Below are 26,030 nucleotides of genomic sequence, written 5' to 3' on the forward strand. Positions count from 1 at the left end.
ATAGCATGTATCAGAATTTTATTATTTTTTAAAGCTATGTATATACCACATTTTGTTTATCAATTCATCAGTCAATGGACATTTGCACTGTTTGCACATTTTGAGCATTGTGGGCAATGTTGCTGGTGCATTGATACACAAATACCCATCAAGTCCCTGCTTTCAGTTCTTCTGGGTACATAGCTAAAAATGAAATTGCTGAATCATATGATTCAGTGTTTAAATATTTTGAGGAAATACCACAATATTTTATGCAGCAGCTGCACCATTTTACATTCCCACCAGCATTGCGTAAGGCTTCCAGTTTCTCCACTTCCTTACTAACAATTATATATGTTTTAGTAATAGCCATCCTAATGGTTGAAGTGATATTTCATTGTGGTTTTGATTTGCACATCACTGTGCTGGATTTCTCTATGATGTTGTCTTCTTTTGCAGAAGTGCTTGTTTTATCCATTTTTAATTGAGTTTTTTGCTGTTGAGTTGTAGGAGTTCTTTATATGTTCTGAATATTAATCCCTTATCAGATATGAGTTGCAAATATTCTCTTCCATTCTGTGGGTTTCCTTTTCACTCTATTGATAGTGTCCTTTGATGCATAAGTATTTGATTTGATGAAGTCCAGTTTATTTTTTGTCTATGCTGTTAGTCTGCATGGTTTTTAAAGATAAAAAATAATTTTTGATGAAGAAGGTATTATGACAAAGAGGCCAAGCAGAAGAGATATGTACAGTGGATAGAGTTTAGAGAGAGAGAACTAGAATAGCAGGTGAGATTCACTGTGCACTGACTTTGGATGGGAAAGCTAAAGTGCGTTGGGCCAAGAATTTATGGAGCCTTAAATCCTATGCTGAGGTTGTTCAATTTGACTTTAAGACATCTGGTGTTTGGGGGAATGTAGTTACTAAGGGAACAACTAAACAGCTCCAAAGGATAATTTTTGCTGCTGTGAAGGTGTACTAGAAAGTGCAGAGCATAAAAAAAGCTTAGAAGAATGACATATACTGTAATTAGCCTGAAGAAAGGCTGTGGTCATGGGAAAGAATTACATTACTACGTTCTTAGAAGGAAGTATAATAATGTAATTTGTTCTTATGTTTGACATGTGTAGCAGTGTATTTTCTTTTGCTTATTTTCCAATTGGACCTCCATTTTTATTCTTTTATCCATGCTCTTTCTGGGATGGCTTCTTGAGTGTCACAAAAAAAACTAGAAGTTGAAGACATCCAAGAATAAATGAATTGGATTCTGTGTTCTAATTCCAGGTCTTACCACTGTCTTGTATTCTAGTTTTTATAAGCAATTTCTTAATTCTGAATTAGACTGTTTCAGAGCATTTCTTTAAAATCAGATGTAGACACATTCCAAATGTGCTATCTTCCTAAAAACTAATGCCTGACCAAGGGTTAATATTCATGTACTTTGAATTATTAATATTCGTTCATAGTATTACTACAAAGTGTGTTTACAATAGTTGTATCAGTATTCTTTTTGCTTCCAGATGATCCTAATAATGTAATGACTTGAATAAACTTGAAGCATTTTTAAAAACAGGTTTTAAGAGATTCGAAAAATAGTTCTTTCAGATCATTAATGGAGTTATAGTCATCAGAACTCAACTCAGTGAAGATTATCAAAGATTATACACACACATAACAATTATTCACTGGCTATAACAGCTTTGAACAACTACTATGGTAATTTCTGTAGGCTCTTCAAAGTTGAGAATCATATTTGATTATGTTTCATCAATGTAACTTTTCCTGGAGGTGTGATTTATCTGCTTATTTCCAGTGATGTGTTAGGTTTATTCCCTTGTTTTCCACAGTTAATTCCTCATACAAAATACTTCTAAATTTTAGGCCATAATATTTCTGAATATAGGTAAATACAGTCTTTTGGTAGCCTGAGTTACAAGTGGATGGCTTTCCTCCTCACTAACTTTAAAATATAATTGCTTATCACTGATAGGTAAATTAAATGTAGAACATTTCATTTTTTAAATATCTGAGTGTTAAAAGTACTTCCTTTCAAAAAGTGTAAAATTTTTCAGTGTGTGCAAAGGGAAATCATAGTTCAATGGTCTGTTTACTGTTTAATTATTTCATTAATATTTACAAATGTATTATTTGATGGTAGCTCATTTTAGTTTCTTAGAACCTTTAATATGTTGATGAAACTATTATTTTTTTCCAAAGAAATATAAACATCTTTTATAAGGAGTTGGTCATAAGTCTGAAAAATACTTTTGTTGGTAGGTGCCAAATAAAACCACTGTTCTTCAGTAGTTTATATGTATTCTTAAAATAACCTGAGAAAACACATGTATTTTATAATAAGTAGAGTACCAAACAGTATAAAACCTGGAATTAGAACCCCAAACCTAATTATCTGTGTAGTTTATAGTATAATTTAATGTGCTGGGCCACCATACATTCCAGTATAAGCTTGAGGTTTTAAGTATGTTTATAGTGAGTTTGGGTGATACAGACTGTATCAAAGACTTTATATCAAAATGTATAGAAAATATATCCATTGAAACCCTAGTTTTGCATCTTTAGAGGAAATTACACACATTAATATTTTTGGAATGTTCTCAAGCATTAGGGAGGCTGGAAGCAAGTGTGTCTTCTAGGTTACTGGTATGATGTCTACAGGTAAGAAAATGTTTTGTACTACCTCTTGGAGCCATTGTGCTTTAGGTCTCAGATGTTAGAAATTAAAAAGGTTTTCAATTTACTTATGTATTCATACAGTCATTATTAAAGTGACTCACAGACCAATTGCTGTTTTATGCAAAGCACTTCTAGAGTTATGGGAAATAGATTAAGACTCTGTGACTTTGTCATGGAAGTTATAGTCAAACAGGAGTTAAAAGTGAACTCGAATTAAGATACTGAAAGTAAAGGAGTGAATACCAGAAGAAAAATTGAGATACAATGTGCAGGAGCTAGAGAAATGAGAGGTCACTTAATAGGTGCTAATTAGCAAAACAAAAAAGCATGGTATTGACTAATAAGGCTGGGAAATGTTTTCTTCATTGTGAAATTAACAGCTGGGGAGTATCAGAAATTAAAAATTCATGACTAGGTAGGCTAGCTAATAGATTTGTTAACTTGGTTCACTCTGCTGCTAAGAAATTGCATATTCTTTAGTATCAAATATTAATGTGTCTGATTTTCATATAATAGGGTCTATTGAAAGGTCTATTGAATATAAGCAACTACTAATAATGGTTTATATTAGAATAGCTAATATTGAGATGTAATATTGAAGTTTTCTTAAAGACTTTTTTGTTAACTGCTGTATTTAACTTGCCAGCATGCTAACCATTTTTTACTACAAATTATTTTTCTGCTTTAAGTAAATATCAGGATTCCATTACCTCAAGCTATACAGGTAGATTTCCTTCTCAAACACTGCTGAATTGTCTGTGTTGATTTTTGTAAGTTTATATAGCAATAGCTGTATCATAGCAAAGCATCAGACACTGCAATATTTAAGGATTTTTTTAAGTGATTTTTTTCTTTGGAGATTTTTTCTGCCAAGTTTCCTCCTTTAAAGAAAAAAACAATTTTCAGCTGTACTTAGCTTTTAAAAACTAGAAAAGTAGATACTAAGTGACAAATATTTTAAGAAGTAATGTATTTTTCATTGGTTTCCCGTATTATGCTTTGTGTTGAAGTTGCCAAATGCCAGAGGTGCTTTAGGTCATGCTTAGCTACCTTATGGCTAAAGATCCATTTTAAAAAACTTGGTTAAATCATTTATTTTTAAAGTAAGTGATTCATGACAACAAAACAACATTCAATAGATACAGTTAAAAATACTCTTCTGTTCAGTAGTCTTCCAGTTTTTCCCAGAGGTAACTATAGTTTTCCATTTGTGTCTCCTCCTGGAGATCACCTATACATGTACAAACACACATGTATTATGTACTTTTGTTTGCATAAGTTACAGCATTCTCCATGGTTTTGTACTTTTTTCTCTGGATGGGGTATTTTGGAAACCAGTAATTAATACAAAGATACCATGGAATTTAATTGTATGGCTGCTCCTTCACTAAAGAACATTTATGTTTTTACCAGTCCTTTGCTATTATAAATAGTACTGTCATGTATTCTTGTATAAACGTTGCTTGTGTTTTATCCTCTTTAAGAAATTCTGTTATAGTCCAGTGAATGAGGTAAGTTTATTTAACATCTTCTATATTTCAGGGATTCTTAAAAAATACAGGAAATTATTTTTTACTTAAATGATATAGTGTACTTTTTACATTTAAAAAATGTACATAGTATTATGTGCCTGTTAAAGCACCTTTATTAGAAAAGTGGATACTTCTTTTCATAAATTAGATTTCTGTAGATCAGGTTTACTTAAAAGGTGACACAACTATAATCTTAATGTTTCACTTTTGAGTGCCCAAGTGAGAAAGATGCCAATAATGAAAACTCTGATTTCTTCAAATTCTATAATTGGAAATAGTTATTTTTAAAACATATCAGTAGGGTAGGATTTTTAAAATGTATTTTGGTAACTTTTTGGTTTTTAACTTGCTTTTATTGCCACCATTTTCTCAGTGCTTAGTTTTCATTTGCCTACTTTGTTAAGTGACAAGCTCAGATCATTGCAAAACATTAATAAGGCACTTTTCCATGACGCCAAACAACAGAGGCAGAACTTTTTCTAAGAAATTTGGTTCTGTGTTTCCTTTTTATTTTTAAGGAGCTTAAGTGTTTTTTGAACCTAACAACTTCTAAGTTAACAGTATATTCATAGTCTTTTAATTCAGTGTATCATTAATGTGATCTTGCTGAAGTTAAAATGTTCAAGAACTTCCTTTTTAGATCAAATACTGCTTTTGTGCCTATAAACTTTGGCCTAGTTCTTAAGTGATTTTCTTGGGCCACAACTATTTTTAGGGTTTACAGGCTAATTTTGTTTTAAAAATGCTAATTTTTCATATTAATCAGATAGAGGAAACATTGATCTTAGTGGTTGTGGTCGCCCTCTCTCCCTCTTTTCCCTGAGATTCACACTAATTTCTAGGCTGATATCCAGATAAACTCAGAAGTCTGTAATGGTCAGCATCTTCCCCTCGTTCTCCTGGGCCCAGTGCTGCTGAGTCCCCATCCCTGCCACCTATTTCTGCATAGTTTTTCTGGATGGGCTCCGAAACTGCCGGTCCTCGAATCACAGACACTGTGCCTGTGGTTCCCCCCAGTCTAGAGATGCAGGGATCCTTCCCCAGACTCCTGCTGCTTCAGCAGCACATGTTTTGTTTCCTATAGAAGATGTTTAGATCCAAGTTCTGTCAGTTGAAAGCACAGTGAATGCATAGCCAGCCTGACAGGCATTCAGAGAGTGTTTGGAGTTGATGTGAAGCAGATAACGGACAGATAACTGTGTGGGTCACATCTGGGTTTGAAAGGCCTGGTCACTTAGTAGCTATGTGACCTTGGGAAGCCACTGGGCCATTTGGAGCCTGTTGTCTCTTCTGTTAAATGGGGGAGTAACACTGTTGATCTCTTGAGCATTGACTTTAACAATATACACAGAATACTTGTTTACAGCATGGCGAATTAAAGATGTTAATTGACTTCTGTCATTTTGTTTCTCAATATTTTTGTTCTTCTGTCAGTATTCATAACCACCTCCTTTGGTTTCCATTTTCAGTGTCTTTTTTGCATTTTAAGGATTTTACTTGTAATTCTCTTAAAAGGTATTGCTCAGCATATGTTTTTATTAAGTGCATGCCAGGACCTGTGCTAATTATGTGAAGATAAAGTGACATGGTCTGTCCTGAGCGGTACACCTGAGCATTAATTTATACTTTATTCCCAGTAGATAAAATAAGTAATTTATGTGTGTTTGTGTATGTTGAATAAGGTTCCTTTCTCAACCTCTTAATATCGGAGTGTCTGCCAGCACTTGTCTCTCTTGGTGGCCTTACCCAGCATTACTGCTTTAAATACCATCTGGATGATAAAAGCTCTTAAGTCCCCAGCCAGAATCCCCCCCTTGAATTTCAGATGTATGTATCTAACTATCTGCTGGACATTTCCTCTCTCAGACTCACTCCAAACCAAACTCAAGATGGCCCCTGTACCTCTTAGCCTTCCTCTTCTCACTGAATGGCAAGTCCATTTTTTCAGTGAGTCAGGGCAAAACCTTGGCTTGTATATAGTATTTTTTCTCATAACTCACTACCAATCTGGCCACAAACCTGTTGGCCCAACGTTCAAAATATATAAGATATCCAGAATCTGACCCTAGCTATCCACCTGTTCCACACACACCAGGATTGCTTGGATTATCGCTGGAGCCTTCTGACAGGTTTCCTTGCTTCCTTTCTTGCTCTACAGTCTTTTAAGACAGCATCCTTCAAAGGTAAGTCTGATCCTGTCACTTCTGCTTAAAATCCTTCAGAGGTTTCCTGTCTCAGGGCAGAAGCCCTGTCCGCAGTGGCCATTCAGAAACCAGCACCGTCTGGTCCCCTGCCGCTCTTGGGTCTCATCTGCTGATTTCCTCTTCTCTCACTGTGTGGCTTTCTTGTTATTCTTTGAACTATCCCGTGCTCCTGTTACCTCACCTGGGAAGCCTTCTTTCCCCAGATATATTTGATTCACTTCCTTGCCACTTCCAGGATTTTGCTTAAGTGTCACCTCAGTGTGGACTTCCCTTACCACCCTATTTAAAATTGCACCTTCCCCAGTATTGTCTACCCATTCTCTTCATTATTATCCTCTATAGCGCATAACAGCTAACATCCTATACATATGTTACCTACAAATCTTCCTTGTCTTACATGGGTTGTATGGGAACAGAATAGTTAAGGGTACTGGTGGTTCACCCTTATGACCATGTGGCTGGCTGGTAGCTGTGGCTCACAACCCCTGCCCAGCATCATGAGAGACTCAAACCATGTTATCACTAGCCCAGGAGAAATTTAAAATTTAAAGCCCAGTTTCTACCGAATGCATATAGCTTTCCCACCATCAAGTAAAAAAGAATCATTGAGTCAAACCGTCTTAAGTTAGGGACTGTCTGTATTTGTGCTGTTTATTGTCTGCTCTGGCTGAAATGTAAGGTCCTTGAAGACAGAGATTTTACTGTTTGTATAATGTGATGTCAGTGCTTAGAGCAAATTATTTTGATAAATAGAGCCTAGCACAAATTATTTGTTAAATAAATGGGCTAGATAAAATCTGGGAGCTCAGAAGGAAGGCACCTAATCTTGCAGGAGGATTCCAGGGATGGCTTCCTGAAGGAAATGATCCCTAAGCCAACTCTATAAAAAATGAGTTACTCTTAGTCAGGAAAGAAAGACAGGAAGGCTATCCAGAGAGAAAGAACTATATATTCAAATACATCAAGGTACAAAAAGACATTAAGTATAGTAGAACTGTCTGTATTGAAAAGTATAAAGTGTGAGATTCAGAAAGTGGTGCCATACAACTACAAATCATGATGGAAGCAGGTGCAGATGTGCCTGTGACCTTTCTTTTTGGACAGTTTAAGTTTGGAATGCTGATGGAATGTCAAGTGAAATTCCCCAATGGAGAAGTGTAAGGAGGGAAATGGTTTAATACAGAAACTTGTGGTGAGCACCAACATTTAAGTCAAAGCAAGAGGAGTGCATTCAGGAGAGGGAACTACAAACCCTACAGGACACAGTTGAATAGCATGTGTGACTCCCAGTGTCATGAAAAAGCAGTCTTAAAATATCTAATGTATACACTGGTTTTTGCAACCAGAAAATTGTTGTAAAGAGCAATTTCCTTGGAATTAGAATAGTTTTTCACCTAGCTTAACTGTACACTTTCTTCCGGAAAGTGTGTCCCACAAACTTATGCATAGAACAAGGAAAACTATCTGGGGGTGTCCTTTGTCAACCCCAGATGTCTGAAGCAGACACTGGAGTGAGCCCTACCCACACTCAGGCTTGTAAGATTATACCTAGGAAATGAAAATCTGTTCCTGTGTTTACCTTCTAGGGATGCTCCATGTGGCACTTGATGATTTAACCCATTCAAATAGTTTCATTCATTCATTAAACATGTATTAAGTGCCTAAAGTTAGGTCCTGAGGATTCTTAGATAATTTTTACAAGCATTCATAGTCTTGAGGAGGAAGTAGAAAAGTGAAGAAACAGTGTGACAATGAAACAAAAGAAAACAAAGGTGTGTGGGGAGGAAAAACCTCTTGCTAACATCTTGAGACAATGTAGATAATATTGTAATTGTCAATTACCTCAGGAACAAGTACCAGTTTCCCTCAGCTTTCTCTTAGGGCTGAGGGAACATCTGCATGGATGTCCAGTGGTGGTCTCAATGCCAGCTTGTGCAGGGGTTCCAGGAAAAAGTATAGCTTAGGAGCAACTTCGGTGCTGGAACCAGGAGCATCTGCATGTGAGCAGAGGCAGGTGGAATCTGGGACAAAAGCCGGCGTCAGAGTTGAGGGGGAGTGCTAAGTAGTGGAAGGACTTCTCTGGGTATGGGTTAGGAAAGTCAGCTTACAACCTGGGCTAATTCTGGAGACTGAAGGTTCAGTCAAAATGGAGTTTGTGTATATTCTAGAGATGGCTAAGAAACTTTTGGTAGGAGTAATCCTTGTGGAGAATATGGGGGTAGGAAGGCCATAAAAAGTCTCTGTGAGGAGGTGGCAACTTACATGAAAGAAGAGAAGCCTAGCTCCTCCTCTTATTTAAATCAAGATGATAAATGCAAATGCCAAGGGGATCAGAGTGTACGAAGCCTTGTGGGGACTGTATGGTAGGGAGTCTCATGCCCTGTCTAATGAGGCAGTGGTTCTTCAGATGGAGTAGGCCGTGTTGCTATACATCCTGGGTTTTTAAAAACACATTCAAAGAATAATGCTTTAGATATTTAAGTTGAAATGTTATTTTTATGTGATGTCAATTACAAAATTTTACATGTCAGTTACTGCAAAAATTCTAGAAAATGTTGGCAAGACAATCCACTTGCCAGAAGTGGCACACTGGACACCAATTTAAACAAAACGCTTTTTCATTAAAGCATTCCAGGTAGAGGGCATAGCATATGCAAAGACTTTGAGGCAAGAAAAGGTTTGAATTGTTCGAAGGAACAAAGTGGGCAGTGTATCCAGAGCCTACAGGAGGGCATGTGTGAGAGGAAGTGGGAAAGCCAGATCCCGTGGAGCTAACGGAAGTGAAGGGGCAGAAGTACAAAGGCCGTGTGGTCTCAAGCATGTACCCCAGGCGACACAGGGCTGCACCTCCCAGGGGGACGGGACCTTTTCCTAATCAACACAATGGTGTCCTAAATGCTGCCAGTGTCCTTGAAGGTTGATGCATTACTCCATTTTGCAGTTCAGTAACCTGCCCAAAGGCAACCATAGTGGCAGAGTGTATTTGGGTTTTGGTTTTCTTTGGAAGCCCATATTCCTTTGGCTATAAAACACTAACTACCTTTTCAACTGAGATACATTTATACGACAGGGACCTTTGGAGGATTTCCCTGTCTGCATAATTCAAAATGAGAGTATCCACTAATTTAGAGGCCAAAGAAGAATGTTTTATTTTTATTTATTTTTTTTTGAGAGGGCATCTCTCATATTTATTGATCAAATGGTTGTTAACAACAATAAAATTCTGTATAGGGTCAATGCTCAATGCACAGTCATTAATCCATCTCAAGCCTAGTTCTCTTCACTCTCCAATCTTCTGAAGCATAATGAACAAGTTCTTACATGGTGAACGAATTCTTACATAGTGAATAAGTTCTTACATGGTGAACAGTACAAGGGCATTCATCACAGAAATTTTCGGTTTTGATCACGCATTATGAACTATGAACAATCAGGTCAAACATGAATATTTGTTTGATTTTTATACTTGATTTATATGTGGATCCCACATTTCTCCCTTTATTATTATTATTTTTTTATTTTTAATAAACTGCTGAAGTGGTAGGTAGATGCAAGATAAAGGTAGAAAACATAGTTTAGTGTTGTAAGAGAGCAATTCTAGATGATCAGGTGTGTGCCTGTAGACTATGTGCTAATCCTAGCTAGACAAGGGCAATAAAACATCCACAAATGCAGAAGCTTTCTCTCAAAAGAGGGTGGGGGTGAGGTTCTAAGCTTCACCACTGTTGTTCCCCAAATTCTCACCTGATGGCCCCCCTGCGACTGTGCCTGTCTTAGGTTGTTCCTCCCATGAGGAATCTTGCCGGTCTCTGGCTAACCAGTCATCTTCCGGGGCCATACAGGGAAATGTAAAGTTGGTAAGTGAGAGAGAAGCCATATTGTTTGAAAAGGTTAGCTTTTTACTTCTTTGCAGATTTATGCCCTGTGGCTCCTATGCCCAGCACTTGTCTCGAGGTATCTTTACCACCTGGAGGAATTATGATACTTGGTAAATTCGATATGAGGCACGAATTCTACTTAAGGGTTGTAATTAGGAAGGAAGAAGAAAAGCTATAGAGGTAGCAGATGGAAGAAAACGTGGGAGGATTGATTATTTCTTTGACATATCTTCTTGTAGAGTACCTTAAGTATGTATAGGTTTTAAACTACTAACTTGCGCACACATATTAACATAATAGGAATACGGTGACATAAAGCAAATCTATAATTGCCAGCCATCTCCAGTGAAGCCAAGAAAACCAGTTAGGCACCCTAGGCATTTGTGAAAATTAGTCTATGATATGATGGATATTGTCCAACTGTACTTGAACAGTCTGAGAGAAGTCAGACAAAGCAACCCATTTCTGAGATCTGTTCGCATCCCATATATTCTTTTAACCGTAGATAGTCTATAGTCGTAAGATTTTGGAGCACTACAACTTGCACCCCCCCCAACTCCTGACTGAATTCCAACAGTATAGATCCGGTCAAATTCGTTGTCCCACTGTATGCACATGCCAGCCTAGACATCTCCCTCCTCATTCCAATGGCAAGTCCAGGAAACGGTGGGGTGGACGCAGCCACAACCGCAGCATCGCCCGGATCCCTGTGGAGGCTTTTTGATGATCATCCCCCGGCACGAGTCCTCCACAGAGTGCTGATGCCGGAAGCTCCTCCTCATATCGTATCTTAGTTCATTTTCTGGGTGACCAAGCTAGGCCTTGATCTTCTGCATAGAAACAAACAGACCCTTTGCCCACACTTTGACATGCCCTGTATACCACTGTGTAGAACTCATTGGAGGTCAGCACACAGAAACTGATTTTTTAAAAAAATATTTAATCTACACTTACATGAAGTAATACTATGTTTACTATGCTCTCTCCTATATTAGGTCCCCCCTAAAAACCACATTACGGTCACTGTCCATCAGCATAGCAAAATGTAGAATCACTACTTGTCCTCTCTGTTGTACAGCCCTCCCTCCCCTTTCTCCCTCCCCGCCATGCATGCTAATCTTAGTACCCCCCTTCTTCCCCCCCCCCTTTATCCCTCCCTACCCACCCATCCTCCTCAGTTCCTTTCCCTTTGGTACCTGTTAGTCCATTTTTGGGTTCTGTAATTCTGCTGCTGTTTTGTTCCTTCAGTTTTTCCTTTGTTCTTATACTCCTCAGATGAGTGAAATCATTTGGTATTTCTCTTTCTCCGCTTGTCTTATTTCACTGAGCATAATACTCTCCAGCTCCATCCATGTTGCTGCAAATGGTAGGATTTTTCCTCTTCTTATGGCTGAGTAGTATTCCATTGTGTATATGTACCACATCTTCTTTATCCATTCATCTACCGATGGACATTTAGGTTGCTTCCAATTCTTGGCTATTGTAAATAGTGCTGCAATAAACATAGGGGTGCATCTGTCTTTCTCAAACTTGATTGCTGCGTTCTTAGGGTAAATTCCTAGGAGTGGAATTCCTGGGTCAAATGGTAGGTCTGCTTTGAGCATTTTGATAAACCTCCATACTGCTTTCCACAATGGTTGAACTAGTTTACATTCCCACCAGCAGTGTAGGAGGGTTCCCCTTTCTCCACAGCCTCGCCAACATTTGTTGTTGTTTGTCTTTTGGATGGCAGCTATCCTTACTGGTGTGAGGTGATACCTCATTGTAGTTTTAATTTGCATTTCTCTGATAATTAGCGATGTGGAGCATCTTTTCATGTGGCTGTTGGCCATCTGTATTTCTTTTTTAGAGAACTGTTCAGTTCCTCTGCCCATTTTTTAATTGGGTTATTTGTTTTTTGTTTGTTGAGGCGTGTGAGCTCTTTATATATTCTGGATGTCAAGCCTTTATCGGATCTGTCATTTTCAAATACATTCTCCCATACTGTAGGGTTCCTTTTTGTTCTATTGATGGTGTCTTTCGCTGTACAGAAACTTTTCAGCTTAATGTAGTCCCACTTGCTCATTTTTGCTGTTGTTTTCCTTGTCCGGGGAGATATGTTCAAGAAGAGGTCGCTCATGTTTATGTCTAAGAGGTTTTTGCCTATGTTTTTTTCCAAGAGTTTAATGGTTTCATGACTTACATTCAGGTCTTTGATCCATTTTGAGTTTACCTTTGTATATGGGGTTAGACAAAGGTACAGTTTCATTCTCCTACATGTAGCTGTCCAGTTTTGCCAGCACCATCTGTTGAAGAGACTGTCATTTTGCCATTGTATGTCCATGGCTCCTTTATCAAATATTAATTGACCATATATATTTGGGTTAATTTCTGGAGTCTCTAATCTGTTCCACTGGTCTGTGGCTCTGTTCTTGTGCCAGTACCAAATTGTCTTGATTCCTATGGCTTTGTAGTAGAGCTTGAAGTTGGGGAGTGAGATCCCCCCCCACTTTATTCTTCATTTTCAGTATTGCTTTGGCTATTCGGGGTCTTTGGTGTTTCCATATGAATTTTTGAATTATTTGTTCCAATTCATTGAAGAATGTTGCTGGTAATTTGATAGGGATTGCATCAAATCTGTATATTGCTTTAGGCAGGATGGCCTTTTTGACGATATTAATTCTTCCTAGCCATGAGCAGGGGATGAGTTTCCATTTGTTAGTGTCATCTTTAATTTCTCTTAAGAGTGACTTGTAGTTTTCAGAGTATAAGTCTTTCACTTCTTTGGTTAGGTTTATTCCTAGGTATTTTATTCTTTTTGATGCAATGGTGAATGGAATTGTTTTCCTGATTTCTCTTTCTATTGGTTCAATTGTTAGTGTATGGGTAAGCTACAGATTTCTGTGTGTTAATTTTGTATCCTGCAACTTTGCTGTATTCTGATATCAGTTCTAGTAGTTTTGGAGTGGAGTCTTTAGGGTTTTTTATGTACAGTATCATGTCATCTGCAAATAGTGACAGTTTAACTTCTTCTTTACCAATGTGGATTCCTTGTATTTCTTTGTTTTGTCTGATTGCTGTGGCTAGGACCTCCAGTACTATGTTAAATAACAGTGGGGAGAGTGGGCATCCCTGTCTGGTTCCCGATCTCAGAGAAAATGCTTTCAGCTTCTCGCTGTTCAGTATAATGCTGGCTGTGGGTTTATCATATATGGCCTTTATTATGTTGAGGTACTTGCCCTCTATTCCCATTTTGCTGAGAGTTTTTATCATGAATGGATGTTGAATTTTGTCAAATGCTTTTTCAGCATCTATGGAGATGATCATGTGGTTTTTGTCTTTCTTTTTGTTGATGTGGTGGATTATGTTGATGGATTTTCGAATGTTGTACCATCCTTGCATCCCTGGGATGAATCCCACTTGGTCATGGTGTATGATCCTTTTGATGTATTTTTGAATTCTGTTTCCTAATATTTTATTGAGTATTTTTGCATCTATATTCATCAGGGATATTGGTGTGTAATTTTCTTTTTGGTGGGGTCTTTGCCTGGTTTTGGTATTAGGGTGATGTTGGCTTCATAGAATGAGTTTGGGAGTATTCCCTCCTCTTCTATTTTTTGGAACACTTTAAGGAGAATGGGTATTATGTCTTCTCTGTGTGTCTGATAAAATTCTGAGGTAAATCCGTCTGGCCCCGGGGTTTTGTTCTTGGGTAGTTTTTTGATTACCGTTTCAATTTCTTTGCTCCTAATTGGTTTGTTTAACTTTTGTGTTTTTTCCTTCGTCAGTCTTGGGAGGTTGTATTTTTCTAGGAAGTTGTCCATTTCTTCTAGGTTTTCCAGCTTGTTGGCATATAGGTTTTCATAGTAGTCTTTAATAATTCTTTGTATTTCTGTGAAGTCTGTCATGTATATTCCGTTCTCGTTTCTGATTCTGTTGATGTGTGTTGATTCTATTTTTCTCTTAATAAGTTTGGCTAGAGGGTTATCTATTTTGTTTATTTTCTCAAAGAACCAGCTCTTGGTTTCATTGATTTTTGCTATTGTTTTATTCTTCTCAATTTTGTTTATTTCTTCTCTGATCTTTATTATGTCCCTCCTTCTGCTGACTTTAGGCCTCATTTGTTCTTCTTTTTCCAGTTTTGATAGTTGTGATGTTAGACTATTCATTTTGGATTGTTCTTCCTTCTTCAGGTGTGCCTGGATCACTATATACTTTCCTCTTAAGACTGCTTTTGCTGCATCCCACAGAAGTTGGGGCTTAGTGTTGTTGTTGTCATTTGTTTCTATATATTCCTTGATCTCTATTTTGATTTGTTCATTGATCCATTGATTATTTAGAAGCATGTTGTTAAGCCTCCATGTGTTTGTGAGCCTTTTTGTTTTCTTTGTAGAATTTATTTCTAGTTTTATACCTTTGTGGTCTGAAAAATTGGTTGGTAGAATTTCAATATTTTGGAATTTATGGAGGCTCTTTTTGTGAGCTAGTATATGGTCTATTCTGGAGAATGTTCCATGTGCTCTTGAGAAGAATGTATATCCTGTTGCTTTTGGATGTAGAGTTCTATAGATGTCTGTTAGGTCCATCTGTTCTAGTGTGTTTTTCAATGCCTGTGTGTCCTCACTTATTTTCTGCCCCGTGGATCTATCCTTTGGGGTGAGTGGTGTGTTGAAGTCTCCTAAGATGAATGCATTGCAGTCTATTTTCCTCTTTAGTTCTGTTAGTATTTGTTTCACAAATGCTGTTGCTCCTGTGTTGGGTGCATACATATTTAGAATGGTTATATCCTCTTGTTGGACTGAGCCCTTTATCATTATGTAGTGTCGTTCTTTATCTCTTGTTACTTTTTTTGTTTTGAAGTCTATTTTGTCTGATATTAGTACTGCAACCCCTGCTTTCTTCTCACTGTTGTTTGCCTGAAATATGTTTTTCCATCTTTGATGCTTGTCTTTGGGTTTGAGGTGAGTTTCTTGTAAGCAGCATATAGATGGGTCTTGCTTTTTTATCCATTCTATTACTCTGTGTCTTTTGATTGGTGCATTAAGTCCATTTACATTTAGGGTGACTATTGAGAGATACGTACTTATTGCCATTGCAGGCTTTAGATTTGTGGTTACCAAAGGTTCAAGGTTAGCTTCTTTAGTATCTTACCACCTAATTTAGCTCGCTTATTGAGCTGTTATATACACTGTCTGGAGGTTCTTTTCTTCTCTCCCTTCTTATTCCTCCTCCTCCATTCTTCATATGTTGTATATTTTGTTCAGTGCTCTTTTTAGGAGTGCTCCCATCTAGAGCAGTCCCCGTAAGATGCCCTGTAGAGTTGGTTTGTGGGAAGCAAATTCCCTCAGCTTTTGCATGTCTGGGAATTGTTTAATCCTGCCATCATATTTAAATGATAGTCGTGCTGGATACAGTATCCTTGGTTCAAGGCCCTTCTGTTCCATTGCATTAAAGATATCATGCCATTCTCTTCTGGCCTGTAGGGTTTCTGTCAAGAAGTCTGATGTTAGCCTGATGGGTTTTCCTTTATAGGTGACCTTTTTCTCTCTAGCTGCCTTTAAAACTCTTTCCTTGTCCTTGATCGTTGCAATTTTAATTATTATGTGTCTTGGTGTTGTCCTCCTTGCAACCTTTCTGTTGGGGGTTCTGTGTATTTCCGTGGTCTGTTCGATTATTTCCTCCCCCAGTTTGGGGAAGTTTTCAGCAATTATTTCTTCAAAGAGACTTTCTATCCCTTTTCCTCTTTCTTCTTCTTCTGGTACCCCTATAATACGAATATTATTCCTTTTGTATTGGTCACATAGTTCTCTTAGTGTTGTTTCGTTCCTGGAGATCCTTTTATCTCTCTCTATGTCAGCTTCTATACGTTCCTGTTCTCTGGTTTCTATTCCTTCAATGGCCTCTTGCATCTTATCCATTCTGCTTATAAATCCTTCCAGGGATTGTTTCACTTCTGTGATCTCCTTCCTGATATCTGTGATCTCTCTCTGGACTTCATCCCATTGCTCTTGCATTTTTCTCTGCATCTCATCCCATTGCTCTTACATTTTTCTCTGTGTCTCTGTCCGCATGTTCATGATTTTTATTTTGAATTCTTTTTCAGGAGGACTGGTTAGGTCTGTCTCCTTCTGAGGTGTTGTCTCTGTGATCTTTGTCTGCCTGTAGTTTTGCCTTTTCACGGTGATAGTGATAGTTTGCAGAGCTGGTACGAGTGCCAGCTGGAAGAGCTTTCCTTCTTGTTGGTTTGTGGCCTTCCTCTCCTGGGAGAATAGCAACCTCTAGTGGCTTATGCTTGGCAGCTGTGCATAGACAGGGCTTCTGCTACCTGCCCAGTTGCTATGGAGTTTATATCCGCTGTTGCAGTGGGTGTGACCTGGCTGGGGCTGCTCCTCCAAAATGGTGGAGCCCCGTTTGAGGGGGAGCGGCCGGGAGACTGTTTATCTCCATAAGGGGCCTCTGTGCTCCCTGTTGCCCAGGGGGTTAGAGTGCCCAGAGATCCCCAGATTCCCTGCCTCTGGGCTAAGTGTCCTTTCCTGCCCCTTTAAGACTTCCAAAAAGCACTCTCCAAACCAAAACAACAACAGCAACAACGAAAGAGGAAAAAAAATAAATAAAGGAAAAAACACGTGATTTTCTTTGTCCTCAGGCGCTGGTCTCAGGCACCTGCTCACCCGTCTTGCTGCCTTGTTTCCCTAGTATTGGGGTCCCTGTCCCTTTAAGGCTTCCAAAAAGCACTTGCCAAAAGAAAAAAAAAAGGGAGAAACGCGCGATATTGTTTGTCCTCAGGCGCCAGTCTCAGGCACCCGTTCACCGGTCTTGCTCCCCTGTTTCCATAGTATTGGGGTCCCTGTCCCCTTAAAGCTTCCAAAAAGCACTCGCCAAAAAAGGGAAAAATGTGCGATTTTCTTTGTCCTCAGGCACCGGTCTCAGGCACCTGCTCACCGGTCTTGCCCTGTTTCCCTAATTTTGGGGTCCCTGTCCCTTTAAGGCTTCCACAAAGCACTCGCCAATAAAAAAGGGAAAAATGCGCGATTTTCTTTGTCCTGAGGCGCCGGTTTCAGGCACCCGCTCACCGGTCTTGCTGCCCTGTTTCCCTAGTAGTGGGGTCCCTGTCCCTTTAAGGCTTCCAAAAAGCACTCACCAAAAAAAAAAAAAGAAAAAAACCGTTCTGGTTTCTTTCCACCTGCTGGGAGCCGGCGGGAGGGGCGCTTGGGTCCCACCGGGCCGGGGCTTGTATCTTACCCCCTTCGTGAGGCGCTGGGTTCTTGCAGGTGTGGATGTGGTCTAGATGTTGTCCTGTGTCCTCTGGTCTCTATTTTAGGAAGTTGTCTTTGTTATATTTTCATAATTCTATGTGGTTTTGGGAGGAGAGTTCCTCTGCTCTACTCACGCCGCCATCCTGGCTCCGCTCCTCTAGAATGTTTTAAAAATTAAGTTGAATGCAGAGTATTAGCCCACCGAACTGAAGACCAGCCTCACCCAGCTAGTCCGTGCGGGCTGGGAACGCCAGCCTACCAGAGGCTTAGTGCCCTCGCCTTGAAGACAGAGTGAATGGCGCTTAAAGATTAACGTTGAAGTACATGATTTGCTCTGGGTGGATTGAAAAAGCATACTTTACTGAGCATTAAAGCCCTTGAAATGTAAAGAAGATTCCATCAGTGTTCAAGGGATCTTAGAAACCTAGAGTAAAATGAAACTCAAGAGGGATATGTATAGAAATACACTTTTCAGCCAACCAATTGATGCCAAATAACGTATTTCATGAGAACTCTGTGAACAGGTCTTCAGTGATATGAACAGAACTAGGTCTGAAAAACTTGAGTAGGTTGAGGATCAAAGGGAGGAGGCTCTTGCCTGCGTAGTTTCACCCCAGAAACGGGAAAGCAGGTGGCTGAGGAGAGGCCTGAGAGGTGGGGTCAATGCGCAGCACAGGAGACAGATGCACAGGCTGAAGGAACCACCTGCGGAAGAGCCTTTGTGAGGAGATTGCTGGATTTGTTTTCAGAACTAGACGTGATAGAGTATTTCATTAAAATTCACCAGTCAGTTCTCTCATTCACTATAATATTTGAAGAAAGCATAATTCAGAACATTTTCCAGATGCTCTATGAGAGTTACTTGATTTACTTAGTAGATAAAAATAGATCTGACTTAACTTCTCTTGTGATTCTTCAAACTATAGGTTTTTGCCTTTGAATTAAGATGAGAATTGTGTTTTTAAGAGAAAAATCACTGTGATTGCCTATATTTTGTTTTTAGAGTGGTAAATTCTAATTATTGAATTAAAGTAGAAGTTGTTAAACTTCTTCAGTAAAGGTCCAGGTTTTAAATATTTTTGGCCTCAAAGGCCAAACAGTCTGTCACAGCTGCACACCTCTGCTGTAGGTACAGAAGTGGCCATAGGCATGTGTAAATTAGCATGGTTACCTTCCAATAAAACTCTATTTATGGACACTGAAATCTGAATCTTATTTAATTTTTATGTGTTACAAAATATTCTTTTGATTAAAAACTATTTTAAAAACTCATGGTCTCTACAAAAACAGGTGTGAAGTTGGATTCATCGCTTGAATCATAGTTAGCTGACCCCTGAATTAAAGGATTTTTAAAAGTCTTGTTCTTCCAAAGGCCAGTTGCTCTGGCTTTCTTGGCTGTCTCCCATTTTGATTTGATCACAGAGGGGTTTTACTTTGTTGTAATGAAGGGGTTTCCTTACACATCTGAAAACTTTCAGCAGTGTTTGTCAAACTAGCATGCATCAGAGTCAGCTGGAGAGTTCGTTACGATGTAGCTAGCGGGGCCCATCCCTGAGTCTGAGTCACTAAGTGTGTGCGGCCCAAGAACGTGAGTTTCTAACAGGTGAGGCTGATGCTGTTCCGGAGCTACACTTTGAGAATCCCTGATTTATTAGAGGTTGGGTGCCCCATATGGTGGGAATAACAGTTGCTTCTTTTATTCAGTAACTACTGACTTTTCTACCTAGAAAGTTTATTTGAGACCTTCAAAATCTAATGGTTTAAAGACCAAACATACTTGGAACCAAATTTGTAACTTTCTCATCTATTGTAGTATTTTTCCTCCATCAATTCCTGACTGTTTCAAACACTTAAAAAAGTGACTGTTTTACAACAGTGTGAGGGAAAGAAATTTGCCTTGGAGAAATGTAAATAGGTGAATATATACATTACTATTTTATATGGTATGTATTATTAAACACTGTATATATTTTATATATAAAACAGATACTCAGGTATCAGTTTTTAAAATAGTACATTGCCAGAAACTTTGGCATTCTCTATTCCTCCTCTGTAACATCATCCCTTTATTTGATTTTTACTCTCTATATCCACAGCAGTATAATGTCTAATTTTACATGCATATAAACTTTATGTAGTTTCATCCCATGCACACACACACATCCACTTTGGTGACTATAGCAGGGGTTCATTCATTCTCACCGCTGTGAGTGTATTTGTTTTATAATGCATTTATAAGTTATTCATTCTTCTGATGATGGACATTTGGATTGTTTCCAGTAATTTTCATTTTACAAACAATGTAGCCATAAATATTCTCATACATGTCTCAGTGAATGTGAGCAACGGTATCTCTATGGCTAAACTCAGGGAGGGGAGTTTTTCAGTTACAGAGTATGCACCTCTTCAGATTTACTATATCACCACCAAATTGTTTTCCAAGTTAAGGATATATCTGTATCTTTACCACATTTGATATTAGATTCTTAAATTTCTGCCAATTTGATAAGATTAAAATGGTATCTTACTGTGCTTTCATTTTCATTTTCTTGATTCCTAATGTAACAATTTTTCTTATATTTATGGTCTTTCATGTCTTGAAATGACTGGGTTTTTTTGCCTATTTTTTATTAGCTTTATTTTGATCTAATTGATTCACAGACTTTGTTTATATTTTGGTTACTAATATTTTTACATTTAAATGTTTTACAGGTATCTCCTTCCATACTGTGCCTTGTCTTTTCACATTTTTATAATTTTTTTGATGGATGAAGGCTTTAAATTTTATTGTAGCTTAATTTATAAATCTGTCCATATGATTTAGTGGGGATTTTTGTGTTTATCTTGTTTAGAAAATTCTTCACCTCCTTGAGATCATGAAGATTTCTCCTATGTTTTCTTCTAAAAGTTTTGTTTTAAATTTTTCTTCTAAAAGTTTCATCTTCTGCAAATAACGACCATCTGTCTCCTCAATACATATGTTTAGTTCTTTATCTTATTTCACCGAATTGACCTGATGGAAGCTCTCGGCACAATGTTGAACATAAGCAGCATCTCATTTCTGATTTAAGAGGAATGCTTCTGACATTTCTAACATTTGTCACTACATGTTTCCTGTAGGTTTTCGGAATATGCACCTTATCAGGTTAATGAAACTTACTTTTATACATATGCCTATTTTATTTTTCTAGAATTTTTTAAATAAAAATGTTTTAAATTTATCTAATGTAATTTCTGTGTATATTGAGATAGTATGTGCATATGCTTTTTTATTTGGTTTTCATATTGAATTAGATTTTCTAATGTTAAACCAAGTATGTGTTCCTGGAGTAACTTGGTATGTCCTATTAAGGACTTATGTCCTAAATTTTAATATGCCCTAACCTATGGCTCAGCACTCCACGAACCCTGAGCCCCTTGTATTGTGAATATCCTGTTCCTCCATTTGTGGTATCTCTCTCCCATTCCCTCCCAAAGTAACCAAGTTATTTTGATCTCATCGCAACACCTGGTGGCAAGCTTCGGAGATTCCTGATTTAGAATCCCCTTCTTTTGTCTCACGGGAAGGCATGCATGTGGTTTTTTTTTGTTATCACTGAAACCCTTCATTTAACTCTATTTCCTTTTTGTACTTTACACTTATCTACTTTACTCCCCCACCCACCTTTCTCTTGCTCCTCTCAGTATACTCCGGCAAATTATTCTTTTTTCCTTCCTTTGCTCTTTGTCTCTACCTTTGTTTCTTTACAAGTTTCATCTACCTCAATTATGGCTAATCATGGTGAGAATAAAGCTGGTGACTAAGAAAAAAATATAGCAATACATTTAAAAATGGTATTTGATACAATAAAGTGCCAGCTCTAACTTTAAAAGTCCTTGAAAAAATTCCCTTTAAAATATTCTTAAATTTTAAGTACTACTTAATCATGTAATTAATCCTGCCCAGTTTAATATCAAGCTCAAGTAATAAAAATTACAAAGCTGTTAACAAGTTTCATAGTTTCTCTTTTTTTTATCACTAGCTTTGACAAGTTTAGGGTTTCTACTGTACTTTCCTGCAAAGCCTTAGGTTCTCATTATGGGTTAAAATGCCTGGAAACTGAACTACCATCTAGGACATGGTTTCCCTGGGGAACAGCCGCCTAAAGATGCGCTTTTGGTGCATAACTGATTTATAAGATAGAGATCGCCAGTAACTGTGTTTCTAGTTGCTTAGCCCATGAGCATGGAAAGCACTGTAAGCAGGATTCTCCCTAGTCAGAGAACTGGCATGTGGAGAAGCTAAGTCATTTTATCAGTTTCTTTGTAGAGCTATCAGGACTTCGTTTTTGGTGTCTCTAAGGGATTTATCTGAGAATGGCAATGGTCAGCTGAAGAAGCAGCAGTCCAGAGAGAGTAAGCCTGACATGATCTCTCTAACCACTAGGGAGCTAACACTGCTGCAGGGGAAGTAGTTTTTATTGCTTCTCAGTCTTAACCCACCATGACAGGTATAGTGTATTAAATTATTAATATACTATATATTATATTGAGATATAAACTAAAGATAGCAACTACTGATTTCAAAGTAGGCATCAGAGAGTATTTTGTGTCCATATGTGTGGTTGGTCTCTGAAAGATACTTTCACAGTGCCTAGATTAATCAAGAGAGAACTTTAAATAAAATATAAACCGGATCTTCAGTATTATTGTAGTACTTACACAGCTTTTATGCATATGACTTTGATATCAATTATTCTTGCAAAACTGGTTTGTGTACAGTAACTGCAATGATTAGAATTCTAACATCTGAAGGGAGATGTGAAGTCGTATCCACAGTGTAAAAGTGGAGATTCAAAAGAAGATTGAAAAGAAAGTTAAACATTAGGACAGAGATTACTTTGGCAATTTGGTTACCCAGAAGGCCTCACCCAATCCCAGAATGTTCCTGGCATTCTGTACTGTTCGGCTTCCTCTGTGCTCTTTTTCTAAATGCTTTCTAACCTCTTCATGTCTCCTTTGAAAGGTGGGGACCCAAACTGTATGCGCTATTCCAGATGCGTTCCTGCCAGAGCAGCATAAAGCAAATGTGACACAGAGAAGGCTCCCTCCCTCGCTGGGTGAGTGATTTGGGCCAGGGCCAGCCAACTTCCCATTACAACTACCACCCTCTTCACTGTCAGGAGTGGTGGAACCCCATAAAACCCGGAACTGTTCATTCACAGCCCAGAGCCTTTAATCTAGGGAATTCTCAGTCAAAGGAATAGACCCAGAGCAACCCCTACCCTTACAGCCTTGAATTCCATGCCCTCCAGATTCTTTCTCAATTGTTTGCATCTTTTGGGCTCTACAAACCAAGAACATTTCCTCCAGTTTAATAATTCTGAAAGTCAGGTAGAGCTTATTAAAATGAGATTATTCCTGTACTTAGTGAATGATTGGACATGGTACTTTAGACTGCTTTCTTACCTCTGTAAAAGAACCTTTAAATGTGGAGTATTACTAGCTCACACATATGACACTATGTGCTGCTAGAAGACTTTTTCTTATTTAAAAGAAGTTCAGATATACTTAAAATGAAGTGCCATACATACTGTACAGAATTCCAGAATTGATTCCTAAGTCAGGTTAGTATTATGCATTAATCTCAATTTAGAAATATTTAAAAATCATAGATCAACATGATTCCCATGATAACAGGTTGTTTTAAAATTCATTTCTTTGGCAGAGACTTTTGACTCATCACATTTTTCAATAAAACCACAGCAATGCAATTTATTTTGTACATCTTGAATGGTACATTTGAGTTCCTCCAGCTTGCTAATTAAGCCTCTCAAAGTTCTATAAACCTAAACTCTAGCTATATGTGAATATATTTGAGATAATTCTTCAAGATATGGAATAAATGTCCATTGTAATATTATTTTTAGATTTTGTTTTCATGGGACATAAAAAATGGTCATATATCTTCACTTCATGTGGGGAATTTTTAGAAATGATTTGCTTCTTTGGCCTTGAATTTAAGATTGCTCTGAAATGAATTTAAGGTCATGCAAGAATTTGTGACATTCCATGACATCAACAAAATATTCTCACTGCTTCAAAATCCATTTAAAGGGCTTGTCACATAGCCATCATCATTTGCTCACATTTTGAAAGGGTATAGCTGGTTGCAAACTTATAAAATCCAGTTAGTCTTATTCCTGATATTTGAGCTAAGATCCTTGGTTAACACATGTTCTTAATGTTCCATAGATTGCCACAAACAGTACCCTTTTTAGCTTTACACCTTTAAGCCATTTTTTCCAAAGCAGGAATTTATGTAACTCTTTAAATTTTGTTCGCTGAGTAACAAGATCCCCCAAATTAAAATTTGCCTGATGTTTTACAATTTTTCCTGATTTTCATCTGTTAATGTTTTTACAAATCCTTTGAGTGAGTTTGACTCTGTGCTATGTCATCAGGAGGAAAAGAAAGTTTCTGCATGACTCTCGAGACAAGTCAAGATCAAATCACAGAGATTTTAAATTACCCATGGACGAATTTATTAAAGGATCAAGGGAGCTGGCAATTGTCACATCCTTCAGCTTGAAAGGTCATATAGTTGGCAGCCTCAGAAATACTGCTGGGCTGCTCCGTGGTTGATTATGTTGTTGACTCAAGAAAAAGGTCAGGGACTTCTGTGTGGTTTCCCAGCCCTTCTCCCACTGTCCTTAGGGTTTTTCCATCAGAACTGTAATGACCAGGTGGGCCTGGCGGATCATGGTGGTGAGGAATCAGAAGTGACATCTATAGCCGTCGGCAAGCTCTGGCTGGTGGGTTTCTTCAGGGAAAGAACGCCCTTCAGCCTCGGGTACCAGGCTGTATCCAAATTCCTAATGAGCTTCTACCCTGGTAGTCTAGGGTATCCAGGCTTCTTGCTGTCACCCTTCAGGCCTTGTCCTTTCCTTTCTCTGAGGTGCTAGGCTGATTTTAGCTTTGGGGGCATGTTAGACCTCATCTGCAGATCCTCTTTCCTGGACCCCTGGGATGGGTAGTGACCTGAGGTGGGTAAGAGGGGCTGGTGTAAATAAGGTGAATACACCTTGGGCACACCCCCCACTAGCTCAGCTAGTTCTTTTGAGGTTCACATCACAAAGGCTTATATGCCTGTGACACAGAAGGAAACGTGTTTATACCACAATCTCATATCCACATTATAATTCTGAATCTGAATGTGCAAGATCTATGTTAGATTCCCTTTGACACTAAAAGTTAATTCCAGCTGGGCTGAGGTCAGAGTGTGACGTCTGGGAGCCACCTCTGCTCTGGTGGGAACTGTTGTCATCGCATTTCCCTAGCAGCTTTCCACCTCTCTTCGTGATTCAATGGTAAAGTCAGCCTTGGCTAAATGTTACTTATGAAATGTGGGAAGGTGTTTAGGGTCACGCCCTTTTCAACCCCATTATTGTAATATTTAAGTTTAGTTTTCTTCTCAGCTAACTTTCCTGTTCACTTTCTGTGCCTTCTTGCAGGTCCCTGGCATCTAACATACGGTGAGTTTAGGATACGGACACACCAAGGCATGCCTGATGTTTTGAATGTGCATATCCCCCGAAGTCCAGAATCTCGGCTGGAGCCAGATGGATGAGTTCTCCCTTCCCCAGGGCTCTTGCTGACGGGTCTTTCCACATCTTACTTAACTGTTGGTTCCCTTTCTTGTTGTTTTCTCTCTCTCTCCAACACCCCTCAATTGCCCTTCCAGTGACAGGCCTTAGGAAGATGGGCCAGGACTTGGGAATTTGCATTGTATCCTGCAGCCCCAAACCAGCATCTACTGCATCCTGTCTTCAAGGCACCATCCCCCAAATAGATGCCTGCAGGCATCAGCTTCCAAGAAACCACTTTCTTTCTGCATGACTAGCTTGTAAGGAAGGATAAATGGAGAGAATTTCCAAGAATTTTCCACTTTTTCCAAAAATGTATGTGGTTTATTTTTGGTTTTGAACTGAGATGAAACTCAGTGATGTACAACTCTGTTCACTTGCCCACATCTGTGGAATCTGGAGAAATTGATACAACTTTCTCTTTCCTGTCTGGGCTGTTTGTATAATTGTATATAAATGTAGCAATAAATCTATTCTAACCTCAGCGTGGGGCACACCTTTCCACTTGATTTCGCAACCTAATGGTAGGAAGTGAATACCACATCCTCAAGGAATTGCCCTACTGACCGGCAGGGCTGGCCTGCCCCATCTCAGGTCCTCATCCTCTCTGGTTTCACTGAGTTAGTTTGGAGTCAGCCAATGTTTGGAGATATGAGGTTGAGGCACACAGTGGCCGAGTTGGCATATGAATCAGCATTATTAATTCGCTAGGTGGCACTATTCCTGGCACTCTGACTTGGCTTGAACATCTAAGGACTGAAGCTTAGAGGACTGGGTGACAGACTGTTTATGACGAGTCAGCTGTTTTCATAGCCACTCTTACCTCCTTCAAGAATGTATTGTGTTGCAATTATATGGCAGGTACATACCTGCCAAGCACA

The 26,030-nt window shown here is 38.6% G+C and overlaps 1 protein-coding gene across 6 annotated transcripts in view; it reads left to right on the top strand.

Annotated features, from left to right (window-relative positions):
* RDX (radixin) overlaps window positions 1-25,633 on the top strand; it is a 101,219-nt gene extending 75,586 nt beyond the window's left edge. For 5 of the 6 annotated variants that reach the window (XM_037026666.2, XM_073239272.1, XM_073239275.1 and 2 more), the window contains 2 exons: window positions 22,530-22,623; window positions 25,018-25,633. In XM_037026666.2, the coding sequence (XP_036882561.1) occupies window positions 22,530-22,596 (67 nt within the window). In that variant the 3' untranslated portion in view covers window positions 22,597-22,623; window positions 25,018-25,633. The remainder of the gene's footprint in view (window positions 1-22,529; window positions 22,624-25,017) is intronic. The other variant, XM_037026667.2, reaches the window with a different exon arrangement.
* The last annotated feature ends 397 nt before the right edge of the window (window positions 25,634-26,030 follow it).

The sequence above is a fragment of the Manis javanica genome, chromosome 6, assembly GCF_040802235.1.
Source record: "Manis javanica isolate MJ-LG chromosome 6, MJ_LKY, whole genome shotgun sequence".
In the NCBI taxonomy this organism is placed as follows: Eukaryota; Metazoa; Chordata; class Mammalia; order Pholidota; family Manidae; genus Manis; species Manis javanica.